A 13705-nucleotide genomic window follows, 5' to 3' on the forward strand; every position below is an offset into this window, starting at 1 on the left:
TGCAAATTAAAGAAGACACTGTGAGAACACAAAACAGGTATATACATATTTTTTTCCAAGAGTCGCAATGAATCTCAAGGTGCAATTTAATGCTTGACTACAGGCAAACTACGATCATCTGCTGCTACTAAAGAGAGGAGTCTATCTTCTCTCTGTGCTTACACTAGCTCTGACAGCCCTGAAGCTCCATGATAACCTGCATCAGCTTAATAACTCTCTCTCATACAGTTACTAGAGCAGATGAGAGCCAACTGCCATAAATGTACAGTCAGGACCAGGTGGCTTTTCATTTTGGCAGCAGCCAGTCCTGGAATAACATGTCAGCCATGAAATATCAAATATCACTGATAAAGTGTTATTTTTCTGCAACATATGCATTGCTGACTGTTGATCTAGCTTTCATAGGGTTAGCAAAAGCAGCTTCCCACATTACTAACAGTTACTTAAAATAATTTAATTGTAATATTTTTTCCATTTTCCTTCTCAGAATGGATTATTTTGCTTAAACTTTCCCTTAGATTGCTCTAACATAACTGTCAACGATTTACAGACTGGTTTGGCCCATAGATTCCAGCCCAAGGATATCTATCTGTGCTGCGAGAAGGAACAAAAAAATCTGTGTCTTTGAGTGGGGAGGTTTCCCAGAAGCTTCTATTCACATCCCCAAATATGAAAATAAAAGCTCCTAGTACTCCCCACACAGATACTGCCATCTATTTGTTCTGAATGGATACATTTCCCATGTATCACCAGCACTAACTGGAACTTTCAGGACAGTTTTAGGCTAACTTGGCTGTCACAGATAGCTCTGAGTTTGCTTGCCAAAATCCTTCTAATTGTGACTGATTCACAGGAATTACTCAGTAGTTCCTACTTGTACCTACCTTACATGTCCATATATTCAGCCTAAAAAAAAAACCACCCAGAATGGACCTCTTCTCTGCCCAAACAAAATTTCAAAGAGTGCACAGAGCTAAGTGCCTTAGCACTGGTTATTGACGTGATACTGATTATAATAAGCAACCATATACTTAATTTTCCAGTTGGAATTTTCACTTGACAGCTTCATGCAGCAGTGTGCCAGAAATGAGCGTTACAGTTTGACTGTGCGCTAAAGTAATTAACTTAATCCCTGAAAATGAAAAGCATATTAATTAAGTTTATGGACTCTCCCATTCCCATAATACTAAAAAGGGGAAAAAATAATAATAATAATAATCTCTGCTTCCCAAGCTACCATAAATGAATTGATGTATAAAGCACATCTAGAAAAAAGCATTTCAAAATCCATTTAGTGTTCTAAGAAAGTAAATGAAGTTTAGCAAGATATTTGAATATGCTTTGAAATATGAACCACGTAAGTGATAAATAGACCTCTGGTAATTGAAGGCTAAGATGCATTACACATTTGACCTAAACAAACATTAAACAAAACAAAATCACCATCAACAAAGCAAGAATACAGTTATTATGTACAACAACAAAAACTGCCTGCAGTATGTTTTGTGAATGCTGGATTATAAATAGCCTATAGGATTGTTCATACTGTAATAGAATAAGAAGTCTCACGTGCAGTTTTCTCAGTGCGGGAATAAACTATAACAAAATAGAATGAAATCACATTGATATCTTTAGGAAACAAATTGTGAGTCAAGTCCAGTGCTGAAAAAAACATCTCTGAATGAACTACTTTCAGATGAAAATGAAGGAAATGCAGCAAAGCACCCAACAGATTTGCAAACTCTTAATAGTGGAGAAATGTCACTAAGAGGAAAATGCTTTGATGGCAAACAATTATTCAGAACAAGCATTATTTTCCATTAAATTATAAACCAGAAAATTTTATTATTCATTCTTGCATTTTTAAATTAAAAACCAACATTATTTAGAGTTTAGATACTGATAAAAAAACAACATTAAAGTGTAGATACTGATTAAAAATCACAAGTAGCAAGAGCACAGTTACTGAACAGAGCATTCTAGAGCAACTGCCCAGTTTTAGAAGGATATATACTATATGTAACACTGTGATAACTCATGTATAGTATACACAATAAATATTAAATTATAACCGAATAATTTAACAAATTAAAGGGATAAATCATCTTAGAAAAATATTTAACACTTAAGACTTACCAGCTGTGAAGTCATTGTTTAAGTCTATAAATGCATGCGAGTGTGGTATATACATTCTACTCTGGGTATCCAGTGCAGCATACCGTGATAAGTTCCTATCAGGCAAGAAAAAAAGCAATTTCATCAGTGCCAACAGACTGTTAAATATGATAATATACCTAAACAAAAAACAAAAACAATAAACAAAAAAAACCCCACCAAAAAAATAAAATCATAAGTTGCATTCTTCTACCACTTAATGAACATTACAGCTTAGCATACAATATAAGTAACTGCTTGAAATGTTTTCTAAGGGATGATTCATAGAGGAGAAGCTTCAGTTAGGTTATATTAACTTTCTAAAATAGGTTTATTTGCACAGGAGAGCATCACTATGCTCAAATTGAAACAGACAGCCTGGACTTCCACCACAATAAATCCCGAAAACTTCCCCACCCTCCCCTTTTCCTCAAGCCGTTTTACTATCAGCACTTATGAAATTTCCTTTGGACCAACAGATAAAAAAAACGGACATAATCTCATCCTGTTGAAATAGTTCATACGCTGATGATGACATTTCCTGAAGAGGTGATACAATTTCTTGTCTTTTTCTGAAAGTTTAGAATAAAAAGTGAACAAGAACGATAACAAAGAAACCCACAATCAAACAAAAACCATCCTCTGCCCTCTTACAGAAATGATGAAGTATTTTCTAGTTCTTTTGCCAAGGAAGTTACGCAGCTCTACTTTTATTTAAAATGTTTTTAAATTTAAAGTAGAAAAACGTTTTTCTGAGCAAAGGAAATAAAGCTTTTTTTCCCCATGTAAGACACCGTTTATATTATGCATAGCTCAGTTTTATTTTGACCTCAGTCAGCTTCTTTGTATTAACGTACTACTCATCTAACCTTCATTTTCCTTTCTTTCAAAGCTCAAATTTTTCAGTATCTACTGTTACTTTCAGAAAGTGTCACAGAAGTGAAAGTTCCGTTCCACAAGCCATCAATTTAAAGAAATGCAATGAAATTCAACTTAGGATTAATGAACAAAACCACATTGCAAAGAAGACTATTTAGTTTTCACTACACATTTAAATGTTATTTGCCCTATGTTACCTCCAAATCACCTCTGAGGAAATGACAATAACCACCACTCAGCAGCAGGTATAGACTTGTTAAGTACACTTGTCAAATACTTAATGATGGAGAGAAAAAACAAAACAGACAAACATTTCTTAAGGGCCATGGAAATGCACAATAGAAAGCTGATGTATAGTTGCCATAGAGACAGAGCAATCATCTGATTGATTTCTCCTGGGATAACAGACCTCTTAAAACAATAACTCCAGAAAACCACATGGGAAAGCAAAGAATTCCTAACATACACTTTCTTTTAGAACAAAGTAGTATTGATTGTACAGGAACCTAAAACAGTGGCTACATCAATAGCTGCATTTCTTATGAAACATAAGGAGCCGCAAGTTTCAAACAAGTTGCTGAAATTCATGCTAATAAACACGTAGCTTACCCGCCTATCAGTATCTGTGGCTTATCTGAATCACTTGTAACACCAAAGATATCAGGAATCAAATCACCATTAAAGCTGAAAGTGAAAAACAGTTTCAGTATTACCTTAACTCATTCCAGGATTCAAAACTGACCATTCTTTAACGATCCTGTACTTAGTTAGCATTTTCCCAACAGGCAGTTAATAGTTTTCAGCTGTGTAGGCTCTTCTCTGAGCTGCTAGTAGTAATGCAAAGACCACTAAGTATTTTGAGCTATGCCATGCATTTGATTTCCTAGTTGTATGAGTCACTTCATGTTACCTAACAAGAAAAAATATGTCTAGTTCTTTTCCTTAAAGGCTCATTCAAATTTAAGAAGTCAGAACTGATCAAAAACTTCTCTCTAGACTCTCTTACCATTCCACTCTTTCCAAAACAAGGATTCTCCAATTCCCAGATAAATACATAGATCTTGTATAGCTGTACACTTAAATGAGCAGGAGTTTTCTTAACAAGCTTTAAATTTCATCGCTACTGGAAGATGATGAGGTCTCAGCAGCATAACCCACTAAACACATCTTATTTGACATTGCAAATAAGGCATAAATATAAACTAAAAATACAATATACAAATATACATTGCCTACAAGAAGTACACAAAGAAACTCCTTCCCCCAAGTACCTGCTGCCTGTCATTCCTGCTTGATTTTCCACGTATTTTTTTCCTTTGAAATTCACTACAAATAAATGACTTTTATTTATTTATTTAATTTTTGCATAGAATACTGAGTACTGAACTGAAAAAATTTCGAAGATTATTTAGTTTCTGTGGCCAGAGTGATATAATTTATATCAGCCATCTTTACAAAACTATGTTTTATTATCTTTTATTAGGTCACTCAACAAACCACAAACCATCCTCTTCTTCAGAGGAGCATGTTTTAAATTTCAGTGTTAAAACACACTTACACAGTTACTATTAGTATCGCAAAACACTTTAACTAAAAAGGTAGTCAATACTTACTCCATCACTAGAGGCTCATCATGGAAAGTCTTATTTATCATAGTTTTATGGTTAAGATCTGAAAACAGAAAATATTCCTTCTATTAAATTACAAATGTGTTATTACAGTAACATTTAGCACATATAAACCTTCTTCTATTAGTTAAGACCTATTAATTTTATAATAAGGAAAAAATATAAGCATACACAACAAAATGCTCCTGGAGAGAACTTCAAGCTTTTAATTTTGGACAGGAAGGTAAGTACCAGCTCAAATGCTGAAGCTTCTTCTCTCTTCACTGAAACTTCCAACTCATAAACCAATCTTACTGAAATCTGTTTTATGAAAACCCATATTCATATGAAATCTGAACTACCTGGGATGAAGATACTCCAAAGTTATCACTGCACACAGGACTTCTGTTTAACATTTTGTTAGCAATATATTGTACAGTGACAAGATCCACTGCACATTTGAAATTAAGAGATAGACTACTGAAATGGGAAATGAGGATTTTAAGTCTTAACCAGGTTATCACCTCTCACACTTTCCTTTCTCTTCTAATCCCAGCATTCCAGTACCCCTGTCTCCCTGTACTTCGTACTTCTTGTCTTAATTGCAGTCTCCACATTATCTCGCTCTTGATTTGTCATACTTCCATCATCCTGGTAAGCACCACATACATTTCCTGTAGTCTCATTGCATACCAACCTCTGCCTCATTTCTAAGCTCTAATTGCATCTCTCCCATAGTTTGTTTATTCACAAGTAAGACAGCATTAGATCATCTAAATCCTTCACGTTCCTCCTAATGCTACAACTACATTCTTCTCTCAACACTCAATCAAGTGCAGTCTTCTAGGCTGCTCATTTCTTCTCTGAATAAAGCCAGAGCCAATGGCCTCTAACACCACCCAACTTTTGCCTCATCTATAGCTATTTTATTATATAGTTGTTCATATTATTATTTTTCAATAGGTTTTGTACAATTAAGATGATGTTCTGTGGCTTTACAGTCCTTCAAAGTGTAAACTCTTCCCAAAAAGCTTTTCTAGCCAACTCAGAAGAAAATAAAGAGACTTCAAGTGCTCACATAGTCTATGACTCTACCCTCAGATACAGTCAGGACACTGCTAGATGCCCAGAATACAGCTGAAAGATGATTGTCTAAGGTTCTTGAGAACTTCCAGTGACAGAGACTTGATAACTTCTTCCCCAAAACCTATATCAGAGTGAGTTTGTCTTTAAACAATTTGGTTTAAACAGCAATATGTGAGTTATATCATTGTGGGTCAGTTTAGGTGTGACATTTTGAAAATGTAAGCTCTCAACTGTACGCAGAATGTTCTTAGCACATTCTATAATCAAATATGGTAGTCTTCTGGGATAATCCTTGTGATTATCCTCACAGGTGTAACAGGGAAGCTGCAACAAGTAACCTTTTAGATGGTCAGTTACTACACTCTGTAACACTGTTTGGTTATGCCTGTTGCATGATATAAAAGCAAGAATTTTAGCTTTGTTTTCTACATTAATTACTGTACAGGAAGTTGGTAATCACAGCCTGAACCTCTGATTAATCAGCTGAGGCAAGTGTCAGGTCACCTGCGGGAGCACAGGTGAGAGAAATTTAGCTGTGCTCCTGGAAGGGGTGGAGCTTGACTCCAGCTCCTATAGACCTCATTTAAGGGCTGACCACCACTAGGGCAGCATCTTTTGGAGATTGCCTCAGCATTTCCCAGAGAAGGCATCCATATTGGTGAGGTTTTTCCTCATAAATAACCTTTTGAATATCTGTTACCATCTTTGTATCATTCCACCTTACAATTACTAAATACTGTTTAATAGCAAAATACTACATGGTTGTGAAGTTGCACAGCTGCTAATCATTACTTTAAGCATAAATGTACTGTGGCACAACTTACTGAAAACACTTGTAATTATTAAGAAATCCAAAAATCTAGTTAATAAGCAGTCTCAGTAACTCACCTAATGTTTGGTTGTGTCCCCAGAAAATGAATGCTGAAAGTTCATCTTTGCCATGATTTTGTGTCCGGGTAGTCAGGAGCACATCCATTTGTGAGTCACCATCGTAGTCTCCTGGAACTACACTGGTTATGATAACACCTAGAGATCTAAAATTAAAAACAAAAGGGCCTCAAGTGCAAATAATGGGGCTAATGTGTACATAAAAACCAGATGCGAGTACAAAGAAAAACCAAAGCACACAAACTGCCTAAGGGGGAGGGAAGTCACACCTACTACTTAATTTCGTGCATGACAAAACTCGTCTCCAGATATTATACCACATGAACCACAAAATTAAAGAAGGAAAACAAAAGAGTACCAGAAATTACTCAAAAAACCTCTTGCTCAAAGAACTCACCTAAGCACAAGGCAAACCACAAAGGCAAACAGATAAAGTCAGCAGACAGTTCTAGTCCTGACTGTAAAGATGCACTTCCCACCCTCCCCCTGGTCAAAAAGAAAGGAAGACTACTACCATTATTTCACCATTCAATATCAATACTTACTTCATTGGTAACTTAACACGGGGCTTGAAGTAAGGCTCCTTTTGGTCTGCCAAAAAGATAATCAGTTCATTTCCTGTGAAGCAAATAAGGCAACAATAAGGGTCATAAATATAAAACAAGACATAAAAAGTTACTCTATAAATGGTAATTCCTTGTAGGATCAAAAATACAACCACTTCTTTCTCATTAGAAAGGAAGCGAAAGAAATGTTTCTTCAGTTTAATACTATAAGCCTAATTGTATCATTAAGGTGATCGACTAGCATCAGAGGAATGCTAATATCAAGAACGTTCTTTTGGGCTTGGCATTGACCCTTTCTCCTCGCTATTGTTACCATACTGTTTGAATATACTTTCTATACTGAATTAGCAAATACTACCTATGGAAAAACATTATGCATCAGTTCTATATAAAGGTTTACAGCTTAAAAGTCAACTTGAACAAATTCTTGTAACACTGTCTCTGGCACAACAGGATCTGATGCATTTTTGCCAAGTCTCCAGACAAATGCAGGTTAAGAAACTCAGAGAAGTAACCCGACCCCCTGCAGAACTTCCTTATTTGCAATAATACAGGCCACAGACATTCAGCTGCTTCAAGGATACTTCCACATCGGACACCATTCTGTTAGATCGCCCCTCTGATGCCATCCATTACACAGCAACAAAACATTAAACCTTCCTGCCAATATACCCCGTTACATCTACTGCCATACCAACAACATCCACCTCCAACATTATGAGCTGACATAATAAAACAGGAGATACTACTTTCAGAGCAGTCCTTGTACTTTTACAAGTAAAACCACAGTGTAGAGTTAAAAGAAAAAAACAACGTTGTTACTCATCTTTTATTATATTTGTGTTCTGAAATCTCTAATAAACTCACCTGCAGCATCCCAGTATGTAAGAACTAGAATACCTACATGAAAAGAATCCTACAGAGCTAAATTGGAACTACAAGAGCACATGTCAAGGGCATAATTCAGTGGCAAAGATCAAAACTGTGAAAGGGAAGAACAGAAATTTCCTAGGTATGAAAAGGAAGGATAGCTGCCATAAATGTGTTTGCAAAGGAGAAGATGCCAAGGAATGAGTAAATGAAAACAAACCCTTTCCAAACAGATAGAAGCAACCAGTGCAGTCCCATCTGGCAAGCTAATACAGCCAGGGTTGCACTGTACGTTCACAGATGAACAAGGCTGGCACATGAGAGGAAGAAGCCTGCTGGCTGGTTGAGCTTCTGATAATAAAGATGTAGGTCAACTGCTAAAACTTGTAATGTTGATTTCATGCTGTAAAAATAGGTGATAGCAGGTATAGCTGCTTTAAACCAGTATTTGGATCGCCCAAAAAAGGCAGAGGTCATAATCCGATAATAAAGAAGGAATTGCTCACACCTTTCCAAGGACCAGAGCCCACTATACGCTCCAAAGGAGATTATTTCCAAGGAGAAAGGCTTCCCATGTGACTGCCAGCTCTTAAATGAGGTTAGGGAGGAGTGGACCACAGGGTGCTTCCACCTGTGCTCCCAGGGCTGGCTATGCCCCTTCACCAGGTGTTCAGTCACTGGTTCAGACCATGACTTAATAGTTCTCATACCCACATCATGGACTTTTATCATCTAGGTGGTAAAATAATGGCGCTGAAACAGATGCATCTTTACACACATTGGGTTCCAAGTTAATCACACTTTGCTAAATGAGATTTTACAGCCACTAAGAACAGATTTATGTAAAGCTTGGCTCAGCGCTCATCAGTAGTGAAAACAAATAGACTACTGGGAATTATCAGAGGAGGAGACAACTGTAATTTGGACTGCCTGATCTTGTAGGTCTTTTCCAACCTTGGTGATTCTGTGCTAGTCGTGATACCTCTACATCAACTTGTGGCACACACATCCTTGGTGTTGGTTGCAGTTCTTGTCCTCAAAGAATACAGAAGAAAGGGGAAATAGTATGCAGGAAAGTGAAGAGAAGGGAAAAGCAACAATTAAGCGGCTCTGAAATCCACTATTAGAAAATCTGAGTGAGGATACCAGTGAAGTTTCCAAATTCTCCACTGAAATGCACCAGGGGAACAACTCTACATTGCCCTACATCGGAAGGCGCATCAAACAGAAGTGGAAGGTGGTGGGTTAAACAAATAGCACCCCATCTGCCACGGTGCTTCCAGGTACATGGCCAGTACCCCAGGCAGCACTAACCGCAGGTGTGCCATGAGTTTGGGCCCTCCCCTCAGCTGAGCACGGACCCGAGGGAGATGACAGCCTTCTTTCTGTGTGGGTCTTCACCCGGCCCGGCACCACAACACTCCAAATAGGCCGACACATAACCATCCTCTGTACAAGAGCAAAACATTCTACACCTCAAAATACCATGAAAGCAGGAGAAAACAGCCTGTTAACCTCACATTATGGCTATACCCTCCACTGGACGAGGGCTTTACCTCACTTTCAAGGCCAGCTTCTCCTAACCGCAGCCATGCCTCACTGCAAATACTATTTACCACACCGGAAGCACCTCGGAAGTAACACGACCGCCGATGTTACCCTGGAGAATCACTCCCTGCTCGCCGCTCTCCCTCCGGCAGGACCCCGCTGACAACACGGCCCCGGACAGCAGCTGCCAGCCGCAGCCCCGCACCGGCGCTCACACGGCCCGACCCGCAGCGGAACGCGGAGCCGCACACCGGGCACGGCACCCCTCCACTTATCGCCCGGCCCGGCCCCGCGCTCACCGCCGCGCAGCACGAACAGGTCCGTCTGCTTGTCCGAGTTGAAGTCTCCGAATGCCGCCGGCGTGCCGTAGGCCTCGGCGCCGAACAGCTGCGTCGTGACGTTCTGTAGCGCGGCGCCGAGCTCCGCCAGGGCGAGCAGCGCGAGCAGCGCCAGCCCCGGCGCGAGGCGGCATCCCGCCATGCTGCGCCGCTCCGAGCCCGGCTCCCGCCGCCCCGCCCGCCACACTTACGGCAGCGCGGGGCGTGCCCGGCGCCGCTGACCCGGCGGCTTTGCGACAGCGCCGTGACGGGCCGCGCGGGGACTTACGGCCGGCGGTGGTAACCGCGCCGAGATCGCCGCCCGCGGCTCCGAGGGGACGGCGGCGTCCCGGTGCGAGCGGAGCGGCGGGAGCGGAGGGAGCTCGTCGGGATGGCGGCGGTGGCCGCGGCGGCGGCGGCCCATATGGCCGACGTCAGCTGGAAGATGATGGAGCTGCGGGCTCGCACCAAACGATCAGGTCTGACCGCTCGGCTTTGTCCCGGGAGGGCTCTGCTTCCCCTCCTCGCTGCCGCGTCTCCCCCTCACTAACTGCCCCCCCTTCTCTCTCCTTCCCCTCGCGGACCCCGCTCTCCTTTGCCCCTCGGCCGGGTTCTCCCCTCGGCTGTTCCTCTCCCGCAGCTTCGCGTGTCACTCACCGCGGGCCCGGCCGCCCCGAGCTGCTCCCTCCCGCCGCGCACCTGTTGCCGGCGCGTGCACGGCGGCCCCGCGCCTCAGGAGCCCCACACGGTCCCGCTCTGCTGCGGCCCCTCACACAGGGGTGCGAGCCGCGGGCTTCGGCCGCCTGAGCGTGTGTGCCCTCGGAGGGACGGAGGGTCCAGTGCCGGACGGCACACGCTGGGGGTGGCTGCTTCCGAGGGTTGTGCTGTGCTGCCGTTCGGCGGTTGAGCAGATGAAGGCAAAAAATGAAGTCCCAGCTTTTGCCCGGTGTCCCTGAGGTGAAGCTTTGTCTATTGAGTTTAACGTGAGAATTTCTTGTGCAGAATTTGGAGCGCAGGCAGCTGGGTTCTGTCAGCCCTCGGGGTGGAAGGATGAAGTGCACCGTGGGGCTCCGGGCTTCCAAACCCCTGCTTTTTTGTTGTAGTTTTTGTTTCAAAGTGCAGGACTAGCAGGGCCTCCCCTGGCTGTGCTGTGGTGGAAACAGTTCGCCAAAGTTTCTCTGGTGCTTCTTTGCTTGTTATGCACTATTGCAGAACTCAAACGTTATTTTTGTTCGTGTTGTGGTAATGAGGGTCAGACAGTGCAGGAAGAAGGTGGGCCTTGAGGAGAGCCCACAGAAAAGGGTCAATTGCAGAATGCTGGCATCGATGGGAATTGACACATTCTACTTATGCATAGTACTAATCTTCAAGATACCGTTATTAGAAGGATGCTGACGGGATGAATCATTACTTGATAGGCAATACAGATTGCACAGTGCTGCTGTCTGCAAACTGATTTGTGAACATAGCCATAGAGCACAAGATAAAGCCTGGCTCCTGTGTGATTGAGTATGTGAGCCCAGAGTCACAGGGCTGTGCACTGGCTGAGGGGTTCCCATGCACGATGGGCTCTGCAGCTGTAGGCATTTGGCTGATTTAAATGCTTGACTTTTCCTTTGCTGCTGCCTTGTACTTTTTCATTGGATGTGTATGAAAGTCTCTTCTGTGATAGCGATATGCTGCTGTTGGAGTTCAGTTGCTTCTTTTCGTGTTCAGAGGTTTTGTCATGTAGAATATGAATAAATTTATTTACTGAAGAAATAAACCTGGTTTTAGTTGAAACGTCTTTCCGATAAATGAGTTGGTTCTGAGATTAAGATTGATATATGCTACTTCGTGTAACATTTTAACCCAAAAGTGAAAGTCCTGTTCTTGTTCCTCAAATTTACTCCTACGTTTTTTATAATTATTTAGAAATGTGTGTGATCTAAAAGCTCTCACACCTGATTTCTGGCAGCCTGAAGGACTGGGGCCGTTACTGTCATGGGAAGTGGCCACAGTGCCCCCAGCCTGCTCTGAGTTGAGTGAAATCTGTGCTGAGTCCCAGTTTACAAACAGCACTGTTTCTATTTTTAATGTGGTGCTTGGAGTAAGATAAATAAGTATGGAACCTATCTGTCTGTGTAGGCTCATGTGCGTTAAGTGCAAGAGTGCTTCATGCTTCACAGCTGGGAGCAAAGTATCATTTAAGACCCAGTCCTCTAGGATGTAATGCTTATGGATGCTAAAAACTGAATTGCATTTTGACCAGTAAAAACAAGTTTTACTAAGAATTTTTTTCTTTCCCAAGTAATAAATTTCTGTTTCATTTGTTGCTCCTGATAATTAACAGGAGCAGATCGTAATAGTGTTCAAGCTGTCCAGCCTGCAACCTCTGAAATTTTATCTCCTTTAAAGTGCATAAGCTGCTTTAAAGATTTGGAACAAGTTGTCATCTTGGCTACAAGTAACATTTTATTGAACCTTCCAAGTGGCAGTTCTACTTCAGGTTACAGACACTCAGTACCATAAGGAATTTATGACTGAAAGGAGCATCCCAATGTAAATTTGGTATCAGATAAAGGCAGCACTATGCATAAGCAGAATTCTAGCTCTACTTACTTTTGCTTTACACTTATATGTGTATTAATTAAATATTTTTTATACAATCCTGAGGTATTCAAAACAGATCTTACACAGCATCTATAGATTTTTAGTAGCAGTTTTTGTATCGAATACAAAACCCATGTCTAAAAGATGGAGTTTGCATCGCCTGTGCCATTTTTACTTAGTTAAGTTTTACTGAAGGAAAACTAGAACTGATTTGTACAGTGGAAGAGGGAAAACACAAAATCCAACAGAATGGTACCTTTGTGCTCTGTACAGTCTGTCATTTCAATAACTCCACTAACATTGCTTTCACTTAATTTAATGCTGATTGCCTTTAACATTTACTAAACAGTTTTGAAAATTGCTGTAGCTTAGCCTGAGACGTTTGTGATTAGCTGCACCAGTTTGAAATGGCCAGTTGGGATGATGACAGAACCTCACCTGCGCATGCTTGTATAAACTTTGGTAAGTGTGCAGTTCTGTGTTTTTGTTTGTGGCTGTTGAATCCAACCAAAAATAATTGCTTTGTGTTTCGTGCAGTGTTTTGTGTTTGCAGCTTTTTTGGACTGTGTAACTTAAATCTCTGGAAACGGAAACCTACTGTACAGCTCTTCCTCCTTGGGTTTGGCTTTTGTGTGTGTGTTCTTGCAAGGATAACAGTCTCTGAACTGAATTTTTAAGATGGTGTTATGTGAAAAACGTGCTAATAGTGGTGTTAAGGTTTAATTTCTTACAAGAAAAGCAACGGGACTTGTTCAGAGGAAAGGAGTACAATTTCCTACAAATCAGTCCTGGTTCTAAAGACTGACTTTTCAAAGTGGCAGCAAAATAAAGTCCCAGGGCACAGCTTCTCTTCAGGTATAAGCTCATGTATGTGAAACTACTGAGACTATTACAATTTTTGCCTTAGTATATTTTGAGAAGCATTTGACAGGAACAAAAGTGTCACTGTGTGTGAAGGTGCCAATCTGGGAAAACCCTCTGGAGGACTCTTGTTTACTCTGTGCTGAAGCACATTAGCAGTACAAGTATAAGTGAGAGTTACCAGATAAGAGGATTTCAGCTGTCCTTTGCCACTTGAACTGCCCTGCCCTTCCCATGGCATTTCCCCTTTCAACACCAAGAAATGTGGAGTTTAATATTTTCATTAAAAAACAAACAAAAAAAGAAAACACAGCTCTTTAATATTTCTATTGCCAGT

General features: G+C 41.0%; 2 protein-coding genes across 11 annotated transcripts in view; one reads left to right on the forward strand and one right to left on the reverse strand.

The window, feature by feature from the left end:
• Window positions 1-10139, reverse strand: part of ITFG1 (integrin alpha FG-GAP repeat containing 1) — a 64989-nt gene extending 54850 nt beyond the window's left edge. Inside the window, exons 1-6 of one of the 2 annotated variants that reach the window (XM_072346647.1) lie at window positions 9898-10139; window positions 7160-7232; window positions 6615-6760; window positions 4647-4704; window positions 3643-3717; window positions 2137-2231 (exon numbers count right to left, since the gene is read on the reverse strand). In XM_072346647.1, the coding sequence (XP_072202748.1) occupies window positions 2137-2231; window positions 3643-3717; window positions 4647-4704; window positions 6615-6760; window positions 7160-7232; window positions 9898-10078 (628 nt within the window). In that variant the 5' untranslated portion in view covers window positions 10079-10139. Of the gene's footprint in view, window positions 1-2136; window positions 2232-3642; window positions 3718-4646; window positions 4705-6614; window positions 6761-7159; window positions 7233-9709; window positions 9732-9897 lie in introns of those variants that run through there. The other variant, XM_072346648.1, reaches the window with a different exon arrangement.
• Window positions 10140-10182: 43 nt separating this feature from the next.
• Window positions 10183-13705, forward strand: part of PHKB (phosphorylase kinase regulatory subunit beta) — a 63613-nt gene continuing 60090 nt past the window's right edge. For 2 of the 9 annotated variants that reach the window (XM_072346639.1, XM_072346643.1), the window contains exons 1-2: window positions 10256-10394; window positions 12875-12969. In XM_072346639.1, coding sequence (XP_072202740.1) covers window positions 12915-12969 — 55 coding nt within the window. In that variant the 5' untranslated portion in view covers window positions 10256-10394; window positions 12875-12914. Of the gene's footprint in view, window positions 10395-12856; window positions 12970-13705 lie in introns of all 9 variants that reach the window. The other 7 variants (XM_072346642.1, XM_072346645.1, XM_072346641.1 and 4 more) reach the window with 4 other exon arrangements.

The sequence above is a fragment of the Excalfactoria chinensis genome, chromosome 11, assembly GCF_039878825.1.
Source record: "Excalfactoria chinensis isolate bCotChi1 chromosome 11, bCotChi1.hap2, whole genome shotgun sequence".
Classification (NCBI taxonomy): Eukaryota; Metazoa; Chordata; class Aves; order Galliformes; family Phasianidae; genus Excalfactoria; species Excalfactoria chinensis.